Here is a 25,197-nt window from a genome sequence, read left to right as displayed (position 1 = left end):
TTGCTTTCCACGGCTGAGCCCGAGACCACAGGCGAAGCCAAGTCGATACTAGATCGATGGCAATACCTCAAGGCTCAAAAGCAGCAGTTTAGAGCACGGTCGAACTCAACAAACGCGACAAAAGGCAATGTCCGACCAAGAACCTCCAAATTGGAGATCGAACGAATGGCGGTTCGGCAGAATCGTTTCTTCCTTCCCAGGAGCCGATGACCGCATCCGAGTTGGTGAGGTCCTCATTGGACAGGGTGCTGTCCATAAGTTTATACTCCTCCCTGCCTCCGTTCCCAGGGATTTGGGTTTATAACTTTCCAAGGTCCGAAGACCGGTCAACTAATTCTTCTAAGTTATTTTTTTCTTTTGTTTTTATAGCTCCTCGTCTTCTCACCGCCCAGTCATTGGATAGCAGACGTTCCCGAGGAATACAGTCCTACCGCTGGCGAGTCTGCCGGGGAATCCATCCTCTTCGGAAATGCAAGAGGTTCCAAAAGCTGAGCGCCAAGAAGCGTCTACGAGCAGTGCTTATTAACAAGTACTGCTCGAATTGCCTTGCAACACTCCGAAGGAACCTGCCGCAGCGAAGACGGCTGCAATAAGTGTGGGGGAACCCACCACACCCTGCTGCACATGCATGAGGAGCTGCCGTCATCATCGCCACGCCCTTCACGCAAGTCGCGCCAACCCACCAGTCGGCATACTCGCCATTCCAATGAGCTTATAATATTATACCAAATAAAATCAGTCCCGCGACGCAGTCGAAAAAGACACCAAGAAAATCACCACAAAAAAAGAGTAGGCCGGGGGCGTCGGGGTAATTTCAATATAATATAATAATGGACTTGGTCCGCTTTATTTGGCTTCAAGTTTAGAATTAATTTACAAGAGGGAGCGGGAGATCAAAAGCAGAGTGCGCGAGCGACCGAAGCATCAGCTTGGAGAGAGAGAGCGCAAGCGGAGGAGCTTTGGACTGGAAGAGGGAGAGAAAGAGAGAGCGCAGTGCCTCCCGAAATTAAGCGCCTTTCTGGCGTGAACACGTAGTTACGATTCATTTGGTCGATGAGGTTCAACGATGTGTAACATAAAGTTAATTTATTATTATATGGTCACTGAGGCAAAACATTTTCATAAATATTAATTGTCAAAAAAGCTTTAAACAATTTTATTTTATTAAGCATTTCCCCAAGCCGTTCTTACTGTGGACTTCTAGTTGCCTTTCTCATCTTGTGAAAGAATTTTGGGTCCTGAAGCCGATCTCATCTTGTGGAAGACTTTTCACGGCCTCCACAGATCTTTTTCTTCCCGACAGGCACAGACGTCCCGGAACGAGAAGATAAAAAGGCGCTCAAAATTCCCAAGTGGACCTTTTTTGTCATTGTTTATATACTTTATAGTCTATACCTTGTCTTTGTACAAGATCTTTTATTGTGTTTTGGCACACGTCCCGTCCTGAACATATCCAATTAACAAATTAAAATAAATATAAATAAGGGTGGTATAACTTTACCAATAAAAATTAGTGAATTAAAACCACCTATAGTATCTAAAATTTAAATCAATTAATATTATTTATTAATTCATTGGCCTATTTATGTACACTTATTTGTAACTGGTATTTTATTGAGCATTAAGGAGACATAATTTTTTAATATTTTTACTAATGTTGCAGCTATGTTTTATGTTTATTTCATTTAATGAAACTGATATCCAATATAACATTTCAATTTAATGACGGCTTTTTTAGAAGTCTTGACATTCTTAACCGAAGAGAGTACACCTTATATCTTAATCTAAATGAAGGGTATTCTTTTTGTATTTACCATGCTCGCCCTTGTAATGGTAAATATCCCCCACATTGCTGCTGATGACCATTAGAAATAAAATTATTTTGGTTTCTATATGCCATTGCTAAGCTGTTTGACATTAAAGTATTATTACATGGTTGCTGCAACATTGCAACATTGGAGCCTCCAACAGCTCCATAACTAGTAAGTAATGATGAAGACGTATCTGGTGAGTGAGAATTCGGGGCATCTCCAGTTATAAGATTGAGACCACTCGTAATATTGCCAGTTACTGAAGCTCCACTATTAGTGTTACCACTATTACTGCCACTGCTGTTGTTGCCTGCAGGTGTCGTACTAGTTCCGTGCGGTTGCGATTGAGTTGTATTACTACTTCCTGCGCAGGGCTTTCCATCCTTAACAAGGACCGGGACGGCAACCCGCCGCGGTGAGCTCGAAGACTGAAATAAAAAAATAAAAGTGACAGAAATTAATTAAATATGTTGACTCTTCCAGACCCAAAATAAAAAAGGACGATTTTATTGATTTAATTAGATTTTCTTCCTTTTTTTCAAGCCAGACTAACAATATTATAAGTATATACTTTGAAATCCCCCAAAGGAGGAGCGGGGAAAAGTTGGAAAAGTTAAGCAGAGTTGAATGTTCTACAAAGTACTACAAAGATTAAAGCGCTCTACTCAAAAATGTCATTTTGAAAATCGGTGTACACGATTATTCAAGGTCGGTTTGAAATTTGGAACATAACTACTTTAACTAATTCTAAAGGTACTCAAGTTATTTTTTAATTTTAAATTTAATTATATTTTTTATTTAACAAATTAACTTAATTTTTAGTCAAAAATCAGGGATTTGACGTTCAATTTTTCAGTACCTCGGGACACTTTTTCTTGAACTAAGGCATTAAAGTTTTTTGATATCGGATGTTTTATGCAGGACGTTGATGCACTATGTACAGAACATATCAAGTGGAACCTGCGACACCAAGCACGTGCTTGTTCATGTTAGCAGTTAGTATGCGCGAAGGAAATAAATAGAAAGGGATGCGAGGAAACTACTAATGGTTCTAAGTGGGTTAAGATAAAAGTTTTCAGTTTACTAAGGCAATCTACATTAGATGTTATGGTATACAAATCATTATAATTTGCACGGAGAACTCTAAAGGGGTTAATTCAGTTCAAAGGATGTTCTACAGTGGGGCACAACTAATGGTAAAAAGGATCTAGTGTTTATTCTCGGTACGTAAAAAATAAGCTGAAAAGCGTGAAAATTAAGCAAGTCAGCACCTTCCACGGCACCAGCGACTAAGTTATATAAGAATGTAATACCTAGCATGGTTTTACGATTAGATAGATAGATTAGTAAGAGTCTGCTAAAATAAGGCGGTAACGTCTGGTTTGCATTCCAGCTTAAACCTCGTAAAGCAAAAAGTAAGAAGTACTTTTGAACCGATTCTATGCGCTTACTTAGGCCTCCAAACGCAAGATCCATATTCTAAGATAGGACGAACAAGTGAAGTATATAAAGATTTTCTAACATAGGGGTCATTGAATTCCTTCGACCACCGTTTAATGAAACCAAGCACACACACATATCATCAACTATATAAACTCTTTCCAAAGAGCCATTTAAGATTAATAAGTTCACGCGGCACTGTGGAGTTATTTATAAACGATCTGCACAAAGTATTGACAAATAAAAAATAGGGAACCCAAATGACTCCCTTGCGGGACGCCAGATGTAACTCTAAGAACATTAGATAGTTTATTTTTAAAGAGGACGTTTTGCGTCCTGCCATTCATAATATTATAACATGAGATCCAATTAAGAAGATCAATCGGAAATCCCATTAAATCGAGTTTCCGAACAACAAGTGAATGGTTAACAGAGTTAAATACTTTACTGAAATCAGTATAGATTACATCTGTCTGATTTTATTTATTTCGGTACCCCTTTATAATAAAGAATGTAACCTGCAAAAGATTGGTTGTAATTGATCTTCGCTTAATAAAAGTATGTTGACATAAAGAAATAATTGACCTACACAGGTGCTGCAAATGAGGAGTAATTACATTTTCTAATAGTTTTGGGATGGCCGACAACTTAGAGATTCCTCTATAATTGTTGGCCCCCAAATTGCTACCTTTTTTGTGAAGAGGAATAACGAATGATTCTTTTCAAATAAGGGGAAAGTGGGAAAATTCTAAGGATAAGGTAAACAATTTCAGAAAGGGGATTACACAGGGCTCCGACACAATACCTAAGCACACAGCCAGGTATTCCGTAGAAGCCTGGGAAAAAAAACTGGCTTGACACGATGAAGATCTAAAAGAAGAGAGCTTTTGTTTAAGGTAGGACTAAAAATTTGGTTCGATTTGGGGATGATGTAAGAATAAGTCTGATTTGAGTCTATTAAGTTAAAGTAAGTAGTTTGACAAAACTAAGCAAATCGATCGGGAATTGCCTGATCATTTTTTGCTGTTGTGTTTTCAAAAGAGAGCGAGGAAGAATGAGTATTGTGTTTACTTTTAGTTTTAAGAAATTATAAAACTCTTTTGGGTCCTCAGAAAACTGAGCCTTCCAACGAGTCAAAAAATTATTGTAACATGGCGCGTTCTGCACGGTAAAAGTTGACCGAGCCTATAAATAGATAGGACTGTTTGATAACCGGTTTATACTTTGCATACAGATTAGATTTTTTATTTTTGAGGCGGGTCAACTCTTTGGTAAACCAAGGAGGCTTATTTGATGTAGACGGTCAGTATAACGGAACACATTCAATAAAAAAAAAGAATTCATAGCACTGTAAAAAATAATATGCCTGCCCAGTCCGCGATAATATAGTGTCTTACAAAGACTACGGTTGAATCCTCTCTGGGTGTCGCCAGCGGTTACACCTTTGATGTGAAGGGAGCAGGTAATGTCAGTTGCAACGCTACTGCCGAAAAAACGACGCAGGGGAAGTTAAGCCGCTCACGTGCCATAGTCGATACAGACTCGGACCTTGAGAGCGTGCAGCTCTCCAAAGAGAATGAAGAAAGCCGTTTCCACTCGCCGAAACCAAGCACCAGCTCCCAGCGCAGGAACGGCCAAAACGGTCAAGCGAGGGAATGAAGTCCAATGCGCTTACAAGGCTGCTCTCCTCATCCAGAATCGGCTCCAGGAAAAAGCCGCCGTATCCCCAGAGGAAAAGGTGAAGCTTAACTAGGCCAAGGAGAAGATCGTTGAGGGGTGGCTTCACTTAGCCAAACTTCCCCACATGAGATCGACGGGCAGATTCGCCAACAAGGTGGCGAACAAAAGGTTGCCAACAAAAGGCCACACAGCCGAAGGCTCCTGTATGGACGCACCGGTGAGCAAGCGGCAACGCGGGCCTATGGCCAACAAGACCGCAAAAGTCAGTGAGGTGACCAAACGACATTTGATCGTGGCACTTATTGACAGAAGCGATGAAGCCGGCAAGATGACTGAGGCGCGGTGAAAGATGGTGCATGCGCGGCTCGTTGAGTCATTGTATGCACGGAGAAGGAAGATCCCGAAGCTCCCGTGCCCACCTTCGATGGTGCTGGGTGGCTATATGGGTCAAAATCCCAAAGTGCATGAATGACCCGACGAGAAAGTGGCTGATGCAAGCGGTCTGCAAGTTGGAGGCGCTGTGGGAGGGAGCCAAGCTAGAGGTGGTGGACCGGGAGCTAATCCTATCCACTCCAAAGTCGAAGATACTCTTCCCCATCGCAATCCAAGCGGACCGGGCGCTGAAGCTGCTGCAGCGTCAGAACCCGGATATACCAACCGCGGACTAGAAGGTTTTGCACGTTGCGGCCCCATCACCCAAGGAGGGGTGCAAAGTGCAGTCCTCCAGATAAACAAGGAGGCAGAGGACATCCTTTATCCCAGATACGGGAAGATGGCGTGGGGTATGGGTAGCGTATAGCTGCGCCTTAAAAAGCGCCACCCCGGGGATAAGGATGCTCATACCCTGAAGGCAGATGTGATGGAGAAGGACCTAGGTCTGGAAACCATCGTGGATGCCGACCGGGAAATGACGCTGGATGAGTCCGACGAAGGAGAGGACGGTGACCTGACCGTAGTAGTCAACCTGGAGGTGAGCCCAGTACCCATGACACTCAGGGTTCCGCAGATCAACATCCATAAGAGCAAGGTCGCGTCGGCGGAACTCCTCATAGCCATGGAGCAAGGATCCGCCGACATAGCTGTGGTCCAGGAGCCATGGATCGCCTCAGGCAATGCCATCGCCGGAAACTACAATTTGTTCCATCCACCAACGGAAAGCAGGAATAGAACCGCTGTACTTGTACGGAAGGGTCAACACGCTAACCTTATGTCTCATTACAGCTCTGATGACCTGACTGTGGTGATGCAAGAGAGCGGAAAAAGCACCTTTTGGTAGCTTCCTGCTACATGGCATACGACAGGTCGGCCCCACCAGAAGAACTCAGGGAGATTCTAACTACATTTTATTTAGAGTGATTTCCTCTGGGCTCTAATCCGCCTTATATAGGGCCTGGCGTGATCCAGTGTGCCCGTTCGCCTATGCTGGATTTGCCCGTACTAGAGTGGCCAGCCTCCGTTCGGTCCAGTGTGGCCCTTTGCTCACGATCTGTGGCGCGCGCGCATATTCGATTCAAATCTTTTTCACCTTAATTTTCTTATGTCGCTAATTGTTTCTATTCTTTCTGTTAGTTCTTAGCTATTGTGGTCCATGTTGGAAGGCATTTGTTTCTTGTTGTCCATACCTATTAATCCCAATTCCTTGGGTGGTGAATAAGTGTTCTTGTTTAAAATATCAGCCAAATTAACCTACAAGCTGAACTAAATATTATGCAAAGGGAACTTTTTTATAGCCTCGGCAACTCTATTCTCCAGTATTTTACGACCAAAGCAGCAGACTATAATTAAAAATATTTCAAAATGCTTATTTTCAGCCGTTAACGCTTCTTCGATTTTATTAATTAAATTAGTGTTTCAATATTATCAATGATTTTGGCCAAAATATGATCAGCCCCTTATTAGCAAATCTCAGGCAAGCAAACCCATTGCGAACGGCCAGCTGAAAAAATATGACAAATAAAATGTACAACATTTCCTTAAATTAACAAGGGAAACTTGCTTATTCTAAAAGGAAATTCGAAAATGCTATCAAATTCACTTCCGAGTGGAAACAAACTGCATCATTTTCACTCCAAAAATGCCGAATGACAAGTCTTAGGAGAGGTTACACTTCAAAAGAAATAAGCATTTGTTATTGTTTTTCGTGAAATTGACTAAATACTATTTATATAAATGAAAACTAAAAATTAAAATTAATTATGAATTAATTATTTATTGACTTATTAGATATTAAATTACCTGATTGTGCTGATTTTGCTCTGCCATTGCTTTTTCTTTTGCCTGTCGTTTACATTTATACCGATGATTCTGGAACCAAATCTTAACCTAAAATTACAAGAAAGAAATGTTATCTAGTATGCATGAAATCAAATAATAATTGCAGTCCTTTAAAATAATTGAATTAAATAATAAAAAATTAATAGAAACGATATTTTTTTTAAGATGATTGTTTTAGTTTAACAAAGCTACGATCATAGAATGTATTGAATGATTATGGGGAGTTGAACAGAGCTCGTTTGGCATTCAATGTTCTATTGAATGTTCATTCTCCTGAAAAATTCTATTTTGAATTTGGATGTACACTGTACCGATAATTAAAAATCTAATCGACCAATCGGCTTGAAACTCGGAACATATATATCTTCCTTTAACGTACTTTTTTTAATTTTATTAAATTTTTTATTTAACAAAATAGCTTAATTTTTTAGTAAAAAAATCGTGGTCATAACTTTTATTTTTTATAAAAAATCGGGAAAAAATGTCGAAAATAAAATCGCCACGTGTGTACCTTTTAACTAATGCAGTATAGGTTTTTTATATCGGTTGATTTTGTGGACAGTTAGAATGTACACCGCAAACCAACTTTTTTTTCGAGACCCAAGAGATTCTGTATTACTAAAACTAAAAAAAAAATTTCAAATATTATCTTATTATGTGGTATTCAATTCATTAAACTAACTTCAGTCGTTTTGCGCATAAATTTTAAGTGGCCCGTTTTGCACCGAGTTAATCTTACTGTGTTTTGTTTCAGCGCAATTCACTGAGGTCGAGCTTGTATGGAACAGCGGCCATATACTTCTAGATGTGCTATCGCTATGAACTTTTCACCAAGAATCTAGAAAAATGTTTTAAGTATATCCACAAAAAATTGACCATATTGCTCGTCTATATCATATAGCTGCCATAGGAACAATCTGTTAAAAATCAATACTTAGTATGAACATTTTTTTTGTTTTTCAAGATATCTTAACCAATTTCACAGATTATATGTTTGGTACAGGTTTATGCATTACCAAATTTGGATAAAATCGCATCTCTATATCTTATAGCTCCCATACAACATTTATATAAAATTATTTTTTTCCAAGACCTAACTTTATTTTTTTAATTTTTGATCTCTTAATGAGAACGTTGGTGCCGAAAAGTAAAAAAAAATTATTCACTTATATATTGTGTATTTAATTTGTCCAGCAACAAATGTAAACAGCTTAACGGGGGGTAAGGTTAATTCGGTGCAAAACTGCCTACTTTTCAAAAAAATGTTGTGACGAAACGGCTAAAATTAGCGTATTAAATTAAATACCATATAATCACACAACATTTAAAGAATTTTTTTTTTAATTTTTGTATTACAAAATATTTACAAGCTTACGAGTAATAGCGAATCTCCTAAGTCCCCACAAAAGAGTTTGTGTTCGGTGTACATCCTATCCTAACTGTCCACAAAAACATCCGATATCAAAAAAATTTATTGCATTCACTAAAGGATAAGTGCCCCGAGGTACTCAGGTGACGTTTTTATTTTTAAAATTTTTTCCCGATTTTTTATCACAACCCGGATAATTGGCTAAAAAATTAGGGTAATTTATTTCATAATGGCAAATGTGCTACGGCAGGCTTCCGCAGCTGAAGTAAACATTTTTATAATCTTTAAATTTCAGTTAATGACGGCACATAAATTTAATTTGGGGTCAACCGGGGGGGAATACTTAAAACTTTACCTAAACAAACATATACGAACTAAAAATACGCACTTTTTTAACAAAGATTTACACGAAACACTGCACAAATTATATATATATTTATATGTACAAGTACAGTATGTATATACCCTTATATACCATATCCATTCCAATCGTTTTTGGTTTAACAGCTGTTTATAATATATTTTAGATTTTTAAATTTTGTCTGTGCACTCCACTGCTGGACAAATTGAAAATGCATGAATATGAGTACGCTTTTGTCAATCTATTTTCAGAAAGTCCCGTTAGAAATTCCAAGCAGACCGTATTGCATGGTAAAATTTGGACAATTAGCTGATAGTAAAACTGGGTTTCGACAGCAGAGACAACAAATAACCGAAGTTGAAAAAGTAAAAAGCAAATAAACGAGAAACTTGTAAATTTCAAAATATAAATATAATATTTTAAAACTACCATAATAAATATTCACCTAAGAGGGTTATGAACCCATCTCACATTTATATATATTTAAAAGTAGGTTTTAATTAAATGTTGAAGCATTAAAATGTTTCTTTTATAAGTAACCCAAAATTTAACCTGAAATAAGAACACGTAAACTTTAGGGGTTTTACGCGATGTGCGTCTGGATGTTTATTTATTCATAGGTAAATGGGTATTAAATACAAAAGAAACAAAACTAAAGCTAGGGAGAGCGGATTAGAAGCTCTATGGACTGGCAGTCCGGAGGGAGAGAAAGAGAGCGCTTACGGGATCGTTAGAGGCTGGTAGCGGGATCACACTGCCTCCAGAAATTAAGCGCCTTTCTGACGTGAACAGACAGTAATTTTAGTAAATAGTATTTTTATATTTTGGAATAACTGGAGGTATCGGGATCATAATGCCTCTTAAAACATTAAGCGAAATTTTGGGGAGAACAGTAATGATCAGGCAATTGCCGATCTATTTGCTCAATTTGTTTCAAACTACTTATTTAACCTTCACTGATTAAAGTCTTTGGAAGATTTATAGTCAAAATTTCTGCTATCATTTCGGCTCTGCATTTATCCTAACAAAACTTTCCTCCTTTTTACAACATCTCTAAATGGTGAAAAGATTAATAACTTAACGCCTACGCACTTAGATTATCCCAATACACGACGTTCGGGGTGTTTTTGTTTCCGCAACCGATATCCAAAATCAGTCTTCTTTTGACTATCGCCTCCTTATGGACCCTTGTCAACGCACACAAACGATCATGAGTTGCTGCTAATAATTTCCAGCAAATCTATGCTATAAGTATATCGTCAGTTACCTTCTCCACTCATGTTGTACAAACATGGCTCGTTGTCACAGGCAACGAATCCCATATTGATCAACACACCGTTTAGGTTCTCGTTTCTAGCCCTTCCTGACTGGTTCAAACCCTCAGCAGAAATACCTTGTAAAGATTCTTCTCATTGAAGTACCCTGTTTATGGCAATTGCTTATATGTGTAAGAAGGCTTAGATGCCTGGAAGAATAGTGCATAAAATAGCACTTGAAGTAGGTGGATTGTGTTTGGGAATGAGTAATCAAGCTTTTGAGTTAACGACTATTATTAGTGCAAAACTTAACGGTATTTATAGCTAAAACAAATATGCTTATGTTTACAGAAAAAATAATGTAGGTTGTAATTGTATATGCCGAAATAAGAGTATTGCCCAATCCCACTTCATCGCGTCAGCAGAATATACATATGCCCTTAACCTGGTAATTTATACTTTATTGGGGCCTCATATTACATTGCTGCGACTGACGAATTACAGATTACATATGTAATATTATTATTGTTATGAATATTGTCGCGACTTAACATACCCTTCCAGTTGATTCTTGTAGACCGTCGCACATATATCGCTGAGGAGATACCCGGTACATATATCCATTGGTGAATATGTACCTTACGCTCCGCCGCCAGTGCTTTCATAAAGCGCACACTCTTTAATTGGCAAACCGGACAAAAAGTTTATAATTAATTTACGCCAAACTGCTGGGTGCATCCGTTTGCCAAAATTCAAAATTATGTCTCAACTGAGCCAACATCGTGTGTTCAGCTATCTTTATTGCGCTTTACGTTAAAAACCTATTTTCATTTTATTGCTCACTGGTTCTTCAGTAAAACGATGTTCTGTCAAGTTTGATTGGCAACCGGGGTAGCATATTCTCTACCCAAAGCTTCACGTCACTCCGGTGCATAAGAGCTATACATCGTCTCTTTGGCAGTTCACGGAATCGGAACATTTTCCGAAACAAGAGCGCATATGAACCAGATTCCAGTGCTAATGATCTTAGGGCGCTCAGGAACTCTACGTGCCTTCCCTACGACCTGCTCCATCACTCTCGTACTTATCTGTGCTATCTTCGGAGCTGCCAGTATCAATGCATAAATCAAGGTTTTCTGCATCTTTGGGTCCATCCTCCTTGCACGCCTTCTCTATTTCCTCCAGTTCGGTCGTTACAGAATCAGTTTTGAGCGTAGGGGAGCGGTTTCGCAGATAACCCGAAATGTTAGGAGCTTCTACCAAAAAACTATCTCATGCCTGGACCAGAAGGAATCTCGACATCTCCAACAACGTCCGATTAGCCAGTTCCGCAACTCCATTTTGATCAGGAGTAAACGCAAAGGCATTCGTCAAACTGCTTTTTGACAAATTTTTGGCAGACATCACTACGCAGGCATTTCAAGGCCGTTCTGCCGTTCCACTAGATTCTCGAACCCGATAGCATCTTGTTCTTTACACGCAAAACGTAAACAAAAATCCTCCTGGATTTGTCGTCAATGAAATTCAGAATACACTTGAACTCCCAGAGACAGTGCTGGAAAAGGCATATCAGGTATCAGACCAAAAGCTCTTCAGCCCGATAACGGGCTGTTGAGAAAGGTTGGACATGGATTTTGCTGACTATACACGTTTTGCACATAATATTTTCTGTAAAAAAAAAATATGTTGTATCTCGCAAACTATCCCTTTCGATACCATCTTTTTCATGCTAGAAAAATTAATGTGTCCGTACCCAATAGGTATAAAAATCCATCAACAGCTGCCATTGAAAATAGCTCATTTTGCGAAGAAATTGCTTCACAAAAAAGGCTGAATCTTCTAGTTTTTCGAATTCCTGAAAATCCCTTTGGGGACATCTACACAACATCCCAAGCTATAAATAAATGCAAACAAAAAAAAATGGAAAAAAAAAGTTACTCAATGAGAAGACCCCCTTAAGTAGATGGTTGAAAGTAAACAAACAGAAATACTGGCATCCCCTGAACAAGGAATGGATTGCGAAGAACAGAAAATGGTCGAATTAATTTTTGCGCTATATCACATCTTTAATCATTTTTTATATTATTTTTTATATTATGGATCGTAAATAGGAGCTATAAATAAGGGTATAATATTCTTTTAAGTTCGATGATTTCTATTTACTTTTCAAATATAAAGTCTATTACTCTCAAATAGCTCTTATTTGCAGTTCATGGTTAAAGAAATCAAATATTAAAACGTTTTCTGAATATTCATAGGACTATAAAAAAGCCAAATTTAGACACCTTTATCCCAATTTTGCTGAACATAGGTTAGGTTTATTCGGACGGCCCTCGTGGTGCAATAGGCCAACATGGCCCTTAGTTATCCGGGGAAATTCTTGGATGGACCTAGAGACTATTTATGCGAGATTCGAGATCCTTAAAGATCAAAGTGTTTTTCGCAAAGGCAGTTCGACTGGCTTCCTCCTGGAGGCATCTTCTAGCGATGCTAAAACCGGAGAGCCTACGTATCTCATTCTTGCCCTTGTTAGGGCCGGACATTTGCAAGTGAGATGCTCCAAAGTTTCGGTTGCCTCGGATTCATCACGTTCCCGGCATTTGGCGTTGTCGGTAATACCCAGCTTGACTTCATGTGCAGCAGACAGGAAGTGACCTGTTAGAATACCCACTTACATTTTGCAGTCCTGCCGCGTAAGATGCAGCACGTAGGGAGTGAGTTTCGCGTTGCGCTCTTTGCACATGATTTTTGATATTCTGCAGGTTGTGGAATTACTCCTCCATCTGCTTTCTGCGTTTGCGTCAACCTGACTCTAGCTCGCTTTGGATCGTTTTTAGGGTGACAGGAAAATTTCTGCTCTTTCACTCGCCAGTCCGACGCCTTCCTTTGCAAGTTCGTCCGCAGTCTCGTTAACGTCTATGCCTTGGTAGCTGGGAACCCAGTAGATCATCACTAACTTAGTCGTGCTCAGGTGACTCTAGTGACTCCCTGCTTGCCAGTACATTTTTGGAACTGACCGCTGATGATTGCATGGATCTTATCGGCGCTTGACTGTCTACGAACAAATTGATCGCCTCAAGTGGACGGTTTATGCTCTGCGCAAGCTCTGCTGCTTTCCTGATGGCGAATACTTCCGCCTGAACAGTATATACCGGCTCCTACCTCTCCATCCATCTTGGAGCCGAGGTATTGAGCATGGTCCTGGCCTGACTTCCAGTCATTTGGTCCCATGAATACTGTTGTGTTTACATCCGGGCATGTTCTGCGTATCATGTAGTCAGATGTACTGCTTTGGTCTCGACCAATTGAATTGTGCCTGAATACTTGATGCAACCAGACGTGCTGCTAAGCATCTCCTTGGATGCCTATAGGGCTATAGTGGCCTTTTTCAACCTCTGTAATACATTGGCCTTCCACCTCAGCTTGCTGTCAAGTACAATGCCGATGTATTTGACTTGTGTTTTCGGGGTCAGCCTGGTTTTGTTAAGTTTTGGGGGGATCCATTGCGGCACCTTGTATCTCTTGGTGAAGAGAATGAGGTCCGTCTTACCTACCTTATCCGCCCACTCCCTGAGCGTTGTTTCCATGATCCAGCTGAGGGTCGATGGACAGACTCCCGTGAAAATTTTCCTTATCCTTATCCTCGCAAAGGAGTCTATAGCACAAAGTGGATTCTACTAGAGGATAAAGATATGGGGCAGTCTCTATATTGGAGCAGAAATTTCTCCACGAGTTTGTATTCCTCATTGATGAAATCACTTTTCACCTGATTGGCGATTTTGAAGAATTCTTTGAGAGTGAAAGGACTTTATTCCACCAGGGTGGCCTGGTCCTCTTTCTCGTGTCCGATGTAGCACGCATCTGGCAGATCTTTGGAGAGGGTCTCAAGGGACTTTTCTATGTCTTCCTATTACACTAGATATACCATGGCGTGCCATCATGGAACTACAAAATCAAAATTTAATCGAACTTGTGCGAGCATTAAAAACCACATAACCTGATGCAGAGCAAAGAAAATTGGGGCAGCTCCCCAAATTTAATCCAGACAAAGCAGGCGCCATCGCCTCACCTGGTTGTTCAACTGTGGAAATTATTATAAAAGAAAATACCTTAAAAGGTAGTGCTTTAAGTGCCTTTAAGTTCAGCATTGAAGGGTAGCGCTTCGCAATGGCTATCCCAAGTGTGATTCTGAAGTCACCTTTGATTCCGGAACGGAATGCTTACTGATGAAAGAAAAACTAAGTACTAAGTTTCCTGGTAAAAGATCGAATAATATTGTTATGTTCAGAAAAATAGGGATTAATGGAAGATGTAGTACTGTACCAGTTTTAAGTAATGTAAAGATTGATGATAATTGTATTGAGATTTTGTTCTATGTAATAGGTGACGAACACATGCAAAACAAAATCGTCATTGGGCGTTAAATACTAAAGCAGGGTTTTGATATTGTCATTTCATTGAACAAATTTACAATTTTAAGAGCCAAAATAATTAATTTGTGTACTGGTAGTGAGCCAGCTGATATTGATACTGAACTTGACGAAGAAAATAAAATAAACTAAATACATTGTTGGGAAAGTACTCAGATTGTTTTATAAAAGGAATTCCATGTACTAAGGTTAAAGTGAGCGAAATGAAAATTTGATTGATTGATCCATGAAAAACCGTTCAAAAAGAATGCCGTACCAATTAAGTCCATGCGAGCGAGATTTATTTCATGGGAAATTTGCGGAGCTGTTGAGGTGTAATATAATAAGACCAAGCTGTTCACGTTATGCAAGCCCTATACTGTTACATAAATAGAAAAAATGGTTCGGACGGACAAAACACAGTTGCTAATAAATGCCCTCTGCCACTTAAAGACGATCAAATAGATAGACTATGAGGAATTAATTATTTCACATGTCTAGATATGGCCAGTACATACTACCAAATTCCTTTGAATGCTATCGAGTACACAGCGTCTGTGACGCTAGATTGCCAGTATGCATTTTCGTCTATACCACTCGGGTTAAAAACGCGCTAGGGGATTTAGCGAATTCTTATGTTATCGTCGACATGGATAATATCATGATAACTGCCACAACACTGGGGGAAGCGTTTGAAAGATTAGAGATTGTTTCAAATGTTCTGACAGAGGCTGGATTTCATTCAATATTACAAAGTGTTCTTTCCTGAAAATATCGTTGCAATACTTAGGCTATAGAGTTAGTGTTGGTGAAATTCGCCCAAACCCTCAGAAAATTGTGGCGTTGACCGCCCTATGCCTCCACAATCACTTAGACAATTTATTAGATAAGCATCGAATTTCCGGCCGTTTATTAAGTGGTTTTCGCAGTTAATGAAACCGTTATATTTCTTAACTTCTGACAAAAATAAATATATTTGAAAAGCAGAACATGAACAGATACGGAGGCAGGTTATTTCTATACTGACCGATGAACCAATCCTTGTTATTTTCGACCCAAATTATCCAATTAAATTGCATACAGATGAAAGTTGCAGTGGCTACGGTGCAATTTTCTTACACAGAATTAATAACAAACCCCAGGTAGTAGAATATTAGCGGTTGTAAGCCCCATTCGACATCACTTGTTGGGCAGGAACTTTACTGTTTATACCGGCTTTAACTCATAAAATCAAGAAATAAGCAAGATTTGACTCCTAGAGCACAGCGATGATGCGCTTTTTTGCAGTAATTTACATTCGATATTCAGTATAGAGAAGGGAAAAAAATGACACGTATTGACTTTTTGTCGAGAAACCCTATCTCACCAGAGTTAACTTGGCCGATATTTCAAGTGATTGGCTAGTTACTAACGTCGAAAATCAAACATAGCCGAAATGGTAAACAAATTAATAGGCTTTTCTCTTGCTGAATATATTGCGAAAACCCGGACTAAGGGCAGAAATTCTTTACCGAAAAATACAGTGGAATGACAGAACCCTTTGTTTACCGGTGGTGCCGCGTTGTTTCAGAAGGGCCGTCATAAACCAAGTCCATGAGTCAATTATGCATTAGGTTTCGAAAAGACACTGGATAAAGTTTACAATTATAATCTGTTATATAACAAGAAAGGAAGCTAACTTCGGCACGCCGAAGTTTGTATACCCTTGCAGATTGGTTTTGATGTTTATATTATAGATTGAAATGCTGAAAACACTCACAAAACAGAGTTTCATTACATTTTACCTATACTTATTATGTTTACAGTTTGACAGTTACAGTTTTACATTCCCAGCTTTACATATTTTATACATTTACCGATCGCTTCTATGGCAGCTATAAGATATAGTTGTCCGATTTTTATGAAATGTATACCAAAATTCTAGATTCTAGAATCTAGAATAATAAAATAAGCTTATATCTCAGAGTACATGAAAATACGTTGAAAACCAACGAAGCAATATTTTTTTTCTATTACTTTGCCTATCGTTACTATGGCAGCTATAAGATATAGTGGTCCGATTTTTATAAAATTAAAACCGAAAATCGCAAATAATATATAATGGCCATATCTAAAAAATTATGCAAAAATGTTTGAAAACAGCGAAGTTATAATTATTTTTCTTAAAATTTATCGGACAGTTGTATGGCAGCTATATGATATAGTCGTCCGATCCGGCCCGTTCCGACATATATAGCAGTGAGAGTATATATAAGACTATATGTAAAGTTTCATTCAGATAGCTTTAAAACTGAGGGACTAGTTTGCGTAGAAACGGACAGACGGACAGACGGACGGACAGGCGGACATGGCTAGATCGACTCGGCTGTTGATGCTGATCAAGAATATATATACTTTATAGGGTCGGAAACGTCTCCATCACTGCGTTGCAAACTTCTGACTGAAATTATAATACCCTGCAAGGGTATAAAAATAAGTCGAGTTTTCTGTGGAGATCCTATAACTCCAGAACGCACGAACCGATTTCCACGGTTTTGCATTCGTTGGAAAGGTCTTGGAATTTGTGGTTTTTGCAGTAAAGAAAATTCAGGAAAAATTGCAACAGAAAAGCGGGAAAGTCATTTTTGCATAAAGCGCCAACACTGACACATAGCATGCCATAATTCTCAACTCAGTTTATTGAATGACAAACCGAAATTGTGTTCAATTTTGAGAAAAATAAGTTATTGAACATTGAAATTGAACTTATTGGGCATAGCGTGATTCTATTGGACAATCAAGTTGAGGCGTTTTTGGCGAGATAAACGGATTTAAATGAAATGTCACCATGCGTTGAGTGTTTTCATACTCAATAGTGTATAGTGTAGTAGTGGAATTTCCTAATTCCCCACAGTTTGGCATTTTAAAAAAAAAAAGTGAAACTCGTGTTCCCACACACCGTCAAAGCACATTCACCATCCGAACAGCTGTCGAATTGGCAGTTGCAAATTTGAAATGGAGCATTTACCAACTATTTTGGCTGTTGTACAACAGCAAAAGGTACAGATTGCGTCAGAATTTATCCCAATAAATTTAAATGAATTAAATGACAAGGAATTTTAGTTTTTCTAATGATTTTTCTCTAACAAAGAGCAAATTCCCCGATGATTGTCTTCAGGTGGTATAGGCATCCAAAATCTTTAAAATAAGGTAGAGGTAGGCAGTTTATATTAAATAGTAACAATTGGGGACGTATTGGGGCAAGAATATACAGAAAAAACGCCAACAACTATTTTGGGCATGCTTGTAGCTTTGGCGCCACGTTTTAAATTCCATATCTCATTTGTTCCTCGCCAATTTGTTTACATTTTCGTGGTGAATGGTCAAATTAAGAAGAAGAATCAGAGTTGCACCGAAAAACTATCGCCTAACTATCGCCAAACAAACCGTGGTTAGATTTTAATGTTGAACTAACGCCGGTCCATTTGGGAAAATTCGGAACGGCAAAACCTTATGGAGCGTTTGTTCAACGGATGTTGAATGTGCTTTAATGTTGTGTGGGAAGACCCTATTAGCCAGTTTATTAGAGCGCGAAACTCAAAGTGGTCTCGCAATGAGAATTTTATTATACCCTTGCAGGGTATTATAATTTCAGTCAGAAGTTTGCAACGCAGTGATGGAGACGTTTCCGACCCTATAAAGTATATATATTCTTGATCAGCATCAACAGCCGAGTCGATCTAGCCATGCCCGTCTGTCCGTCTGTCCGTCTGTCCGTCCGTCTGTCCGTTTCTACGCAAACTAGTCCCTCAGTTTTAAAGCTATCTGAATGAAACTTTGTATATAGTCTTCTATATACTCTCACTGCTATATATGTCGGAACGGGCCGGATCGGACGACTATATCATATAGCTGCGATACAAATGTTCGATAAATTTTTAGAAAAAAAATTATAACTTGCAGTTTTTCAACATTTTTGCATCATTTTTGAGATATGGCCAATATATATTATTTCCGATTTTCGGTTTTAATTTTATAAAAATCGGACCACTATATCTTATAGCTGCCATAGGAACGATCGGAAAATTAATTGAAAAAAATTATAACTTCGTTGTTTTTCAACGTATTTTCATCTACTTTGAGACATGAGCTTCTGGTATTATTTCAAAATTTTGGTAAAAATTTTATGAAAATCGGAAGACTATATCTTATAGCTGCCATAGGAACGATAGGGAAAGTAATAGAAAAAATTATAACTTCGTTGTTTTTCAACGTATTTTCATCTACTTTGAGACATGAGCTTTTAGTATTATTTCAGAATTTTGGTAACAATATTATGAAAATCGGACAACTATATCATATAGCTGCCATAGAAGCGATCCGTAGATGTATAGAAAATGTAAGGCTGGGAATGTATAACTGTAACTGTCAAACAGTAAATATAATAAGTATAGGTAAAATGTTATGAAACTCTTGTTTAGTGTCTGTTTTCGGCAATATAATTTATAGTATAAATATAAAAACCAATCTGCAAGGGTATACAAACTTCGGCACGCCGAAGTTAGCTTCCTTTCTTGTTTTTATTTCATTTTGCTGGTTATTGAACTGAAAAAATATTAGAAAATTAGGAAAAATAATATGTTTTCGGTGGCAAGGTTCTTGAACTGTAAAATTAATTGAAATAATTTCTGTTTGGTAATAATTATATGCATTATAGGTTAAAAGCATAAATTTGAAGGTTTCCGCATACTTTTATGCGTGAATACTTCGAAGAGGAATTCAGAAAGTTATAGCAATACGTCACGAATGTCGGCCGTTTTTATTGTTTACCTTTTTCGATCGGTGTGACCGTAGTCGTGTTACCAAAAAAATCCAAGAAAAATAACACATACAGTTGTCTCTTTCAAGGTCCTAATGAAGTAGCTGATAAATGAAAACTGCATTAGAGTGTCATAGGGCCATTATGTGAAATATTTGTTTAAGTTGTTTAAAAAATAATTAAAAATAAATAAAAATGGAGCAATAGAGAAATTGAGCTGTAGTCTTTTTACAGGAGTTCGAGTTCGAGTCAGTATGCACAATGGTGGCGCCCATAGGCCAAAAATCAAAAAAATTATTTCAACAAATATGTACGAAAAGTAGAAAAATCGTCTCTTAAATGTCCAAACTTCCTTGTGTCATACCAGATTTTTTTGAAAATCGAACAGGACTTTCTAAAAATAGAATTAAAGATGTGAAGACGTGTTCATTTGCAAAGCGCAGCTACGCGCATCGCGAATGTTTCACAACGAAACCGAACTTTGAAGTGGTCCGGTCGTTTATTACGTGTCTAAATTAATATTTTTTGTAATGGGTTTTGAAGTTCAAGGTATTTTCTATAAAATGAGACACAATTTTATATATTAATAATAATTATTGTTTTCATTATATTAATGTGAAATAATCATGTTTTTTGCCAATATTTTGAACGTATTTTTTATGTTTAGGTAAATTTATAGTTGTGACCCCACAAAAATCTACAGTTCATATGTATGCCAATGTGTTTGTCGAGCTTTTAAGGTGACAAATGTGAAAAAAAATTTTGCCGAAATTTGCCTATGTGCCTATAATCTTAAAAATACTAACACAGGTGAGGGTAAGGTTTTTAATATTTTTTTCTCGTATTTTTTTTTTTTTTTTTAAATAAAGGTTTAATATCTTATAAATATTGTGTGAAAGTTTTACATCGATTATTAAAAAATTGACAAAGTTATGGGTAGTTGAACGGAGGTCGTTTGGTGTTCGTTGTATGAGTATCCCAAAGTTTAACTCGCTCTCCTGAAAAATGCCATTTTGAAAATGGGTGTACACGATAACTTAAAAACAACTTAACCAATCGGTTTGAAATTTTGAATATAACTTTTTAAATTAACTACACAGATACTCACGTTAAGCTTTTTAAAATTTTTAATTTTAATATATATTTTTTTTAACAAGTTAACTTAATTTTTTAGGCAAAAATTCGGGTGTTGATTTATAATTTTGATCAAAAATAGGGAAAGAATTTTAAAAATAAAAACGTCATCTGGGTACCTTGGGGCACTTATTCTTTAACGAATGCAATAAATTATTTTGATATCGGATGTTTTTGTCGACAGTTCGGATGTACACCGAAAACAAACTTTTTTTTTTGTGGGACTTAAGTGATTCGCTATTAGTCGTAGGCCTGTAAATATTTTTTAATACACAAATTTAAAAAAAAATGGTTTATATGTTGAGTTATTATATGGTATTTAATTCATTAAGCTAAATTCAGCCGTTTCGTCACAACATTTTTTTGAAAAGTGGGCAGTTTTGCACCGAATTAACCTTACACCCCTTTAGCTGTGTACTTTTGTTGCTAGACAAATAAAATACACAATATATAAATTTATAATTTTTTTTTCAATTCTGGGCACTTATATTTCACCAACTTTGTCATTAAGAGATAAAAAAATTTAGTTTTTGACTTGGAAAAAAAGTTTTAATTAAAATTTTGTATGGGAGCTATAAGATATAGATATCCGATTTTAACCAAATTTAGTAAGAATGCATAAACTTGTACCAAACATATAATCTGTGAAATTGGTTAAGATATTTTGAAAAACAAAAAAGTTTTTCATACTAAATGTTGATTTTTAACATATTATTTCTATGGCAGCTATATGATGTAGACGTGCTATATAGGCAATTTTTTGTAGATATACTTAAAACATTTTTCTTGATTTTTGGTGTAAATTTCGTAACGATTAATCAACTAGAAGTATTTTTGGCCGCGTCTCCATACAAGCCCAACCACTGTGGTATGGCGTGTCGGCGAATGGATATACCATTCGTATAACAGCGTATGCATAATGCTAGTTCCTGAAAAGTTTGTGTTACACGGAATTGTGGTTTGCCTCTTGGTTCTTTTCTCTTGATTGGTTCTTTTCGTCCGTTGTGGCGCGACACACAGCCGCGTTGTCAGTTCCTTTTTTCACTGGAATCATTATAGCGAGGCGGCAGCGCCGCGTGTTTCGAAGGAGTTACATAGCTAGAACGATCAGGTAGCCTTCCGAGATCGTCGGCCTTGTTAAGTTTGAAACGCACTCCGTTCATCATGGAACCCGAAAGTGAATCGCCAAATATACTAGTGAGAATGATCAGAAGACTATTTTCATAGCTCTAAACTTGGGGAATTAGTTAGCGTAGAAACCGATAGACGGACGGACATACGGACATGGCTAGATTGACTCAACTGTTGATGCTGATCAAGAATATATATACTTTATAAAGTCGGAAATGACTCCCTTACCGCGTTGCAATCTTCTGACTTAAGGTATAATATCCTGCAAGGGTATACAAATCAAACCAGTCCCTATTCTAGAAAATTTCAGATAAGTTATCTAACGGAAAGCCTGCTAGCTAAAATCTAAATTTTACAAATAGCTTTTGTAACTAGGTAATACTTTTTGTAATAGCTTTTAACAAATTAAGCAAAATAATTCCTATACAAATAAGCTTATAAGTTCGCGTATATGCTTGCAGGAACACACGCACTACTTGCTTTTTTCAGCAAATTATTTAAGCTTATTTAAGTTTTCGTCAGGAAAATAATAAAACAAATTTTTTACGGTTTTTTTTTTTTTTAATTATCCTAAGCGCTTACAACACATTGGGTATTTCCTTGACGACTGAATTACTAAAAATATCGCCGATGTGTCGCGGTATTAAGCCGATATTTTTAAATGAAAACACCTGTTTGCATACAAATTTCTAAAAATATCGCCCTTCTCTCCAACGAGCAACCTCTTTAAACTTCACAATTTTCTTAAAAAAACAAACCTCCTACACCTTTTATAAAATAAAATCAATATAATATATAAGATAACATGAATTTAACCAAAAATCAAAGCTTATACGTTGAATAACAATATTTGTTAAAATCAGAGCTTGCAAATAACTGTCGACATTTTTTTTATTGTGCTCTCGTTGCGAGGACAACCGAACAAGTTCATACTCTCTCGCTCTCGCTCTGAGCAAGGGAGTTTTGCTTTTTTCATTTCTGTTTTCTGTTGAGCGCTTTTCGTTGAGCTCTTTTTACTTCTGTCGTTCAATGAGCAGTGCGTAAAGAGCGGGACGAGAAACGCTCGCACACAGAGAGCCAGCAAAAGACCAAGTGATCGAACAACTCAGTGCAAACGATCTTCACATTTACTTTCGTTGTTGTTGCAATTAATATATTTCGTCTGCAAAACGAACGCTTGTGAATGTATACCAACACATATGCAAAGAAATAATACAATACAATACAAGAATAGAAAAAAACGAGTTCGCTCTGAGCGCGAGCGAGCTCATTCCAAGAACCCATGAAACGGGTGCTTTCTGAGTCTTTTCGTAAAGAGTGAGAGAGGAAATTTATTTGCAGACAACTAGAAACTGTCGACAGTTATTTGCAAGCTCTGGTTAAAATAGAATAATAAGAATCAAACCTCATAGATTTTAACAGAAAACTTTGAATGAAATCTCTAAATTCAATCATCCTTAAGACTAAGTAGGTAAGGCTGCCCCCATCTGCAGTTCTAGTTTATAACTTTAAGCAAACAGAATGTAAATAAATAAATAAATAAATAAATAACAAGTTGTATATAAATATATATAAATATTTATGCACAGACAGAGAGAATAAACATTATTAAATAAGTTAGCACTGGCACATCTCAATAAATAACACTAAAAATAAATAAATAATTAGCTCTACGCAAAACGGATAAATAAATCTGATAAATATATATTTGTGACCAAATAAATAATTTAAATAAATAAAGATATAAAATATTGTAACGAATTTCTGCCGCGAAAAGGGGCGCAGGCAGAATTCACTACGGAAAGCCGAGCGGAAGCCAAGAATCCGGCTTCCCCGTTCAAGTCACATTCGAGAACACGATTATTTTCTTATATTTCGCCGTTTTTTTATTTTTTGCCAAAAATTGTGTATTTCTCCGGAAACGGTCGTAAGAAGAAGCGAGCTTTTCTTGTAATAAAGAGACTAGCCATCTTTAAACTTGAGAGCCCAAATCTTTTATAATTGCGTAGCTTCTCGCGTGGCCACCTGGCTTAAAGATCGAAAACTCTGCGTTTGGCGGCTTTTTTGATGGGTCGGGCTTTACCAGTATCAATGATACGCCGTGTTAAATCGGCATGCCCCAAGTCTTCACTGCGAGGAAAGTCTCGATGAAAGTAATTCTCCAGCAAGAACTCGTGGATGACGGTCCTTGCAGCAATTTTAAGTATGGCGTTGACTCTAGCGGTGGCCATGAACTGCTCTGCCGATAAACTTGGCAGTCGTTCTTGCAGGTCCCTATCGTTTAGCAAGGAGACGGCTGTCAACGATCAGGCGTGAGGACTGCTTCTGTAAACAGAGTAAGCTATGTAAATGTGGGCCGCCAACGGCACTACACGTATACGTAGCTTGGGCGGGTGGAGATTGGAGCCCGCGATGATTCGCTTTAAGGTTTAAGCAAACAATCGGCCCAATGCAGAGTCTACGAGGTGTGAGTTCGATTCCTCTCCTGCAGGCGGCGGCTGTACTGTCACTTTGAAGTCAGCAGCGGCGGCAGTTTGGATCGAACCATTTATGGAGGGAGGCGGTCCATAGACGTTAATTCTGGACGACAGCTTCGGGAGCAGCTGTGAACGGACGGTCTGCGCTTCCTCTGAAGAGGGTTCCGTTTCGGCAGCTTTTGGTTCCTAGAGGAACCCGAGCCTTCCGCGTCGTTTCTAAGCGATCCTCTTACGGAGGCGCCGACGGGGTCGTCGGTGTTCATGGCATCGACGGTCGTCACGGCACGCCATTTCGAGGTCATCAATCAGCGATCGCGGATTACTAATGATGATACGCACTTGGTATCCACTGCACTATTATGCTGTTGTACATAGCGCCTGCGTTGCGCTGTGGCGACTGCGCCATTGCTGGCCGACACTGTTCCCAGAGCTGTCGTCCAGCAAAGTCCTCTCGAAGGTCGCCCACATTTGCTCGATCTTCTACTCCAGCTTAAGGTTAAGCGACTGGTCCCAGGCCTCCACTTTCCGCTCCATCAGCCAAAACAAACGGTCGATGGCTTGATCTACGGCATTAGTTTTTGGGGCAGTAGTCTCTTCCGCTGGCTCGGTGACGGGTGTGGAGGTTGGCACATCGGGGTCGGGTGCCTTGTTTTGAATATTGAGTTTCGGGTCGGAAAAAACGTGGAATCTCCCAGGGTGGGAAACGTTATTCGCGCCGCGAAGATGCAGCTAGGGTCCTGTGAAACGTTCTGTTTTTTAAATCAATTACTGTTCCACTCGGAACGGACTTAAGTCCTTCTTGGTTAATGCCCAATTCCGGGTTTCTTCCGGTTCTCCTGACCGGCTTATGGACACCCTCGTGTTGGATGCTGTACACGGTCGCCTCTTTACTCTGTTTTTTCATCGGCAGCCACTCCCCTAGGAGTACTACCAAGGGCAGGTCTTCTCCACACAAACCTGTTTTCGGTCATTTCGGTCAAATTTTACTTGAATTATCAACGGTCAGTTGCTTAATTTTTTTTTTATTTGGTGCTAGAACTTGTTCAATAATCCGAAT

General features: G+C 38.3%; 1 protein-coding gene across 5 annotated transcripts in view; it reads right to left on the bottom strand.

Annotated features, from left to right (window-relative positions):
- Window positions 1–1,538: 1,538 nt before the first annotated feature.
- scro (scarecrow) overlaps window positions 1,539–25,197 on the bottom strand; it is a 96,190-nt gene continuing 72,531 nt past the window's right edge. For all 5 annotated transcript variants that reach the window (XM_041776434.2, XM_041776436.2, XM_041776435.2 and 2 more), the window contains 2 exons: window positions 7,167–7,253; window positions 1,539–2,239 (listed from right to left, as the gene is read on the bottom strand). In XM_041776434.2, the coding sequence (XP_041632368.1) occupies window positions 1,811–2,239; window positions 7,167–7,253 (516 nt within the window). In that variant the 3' untranslated portion in view covers window positions 1,539–1,810. The remainder of the gene's footprint in view (window positions 2,240–7,166; window positions 7,254–25,197) is intronic.

The sequence above is a fragment of the Drosophila kikkawai genome, chromosome 3L (assembly GCF_030179895.1).
Source record: "Drosophila kikkawai strain 14028-0561.14 chromosome 3L, DkikHiC1v2, whole genome shotgun sequence".
NCBI lineage: Eukaryota > Metazoa > Arthropoda > Insecta > Diptera > Drosophilidae > Drosophila > Drosophila kikkawai.
The sequence above is the reverse complement of the archived record's forward strand: the minus strand, read 5'-3'. Positions and strand labels throughout refer to the sequence as shown.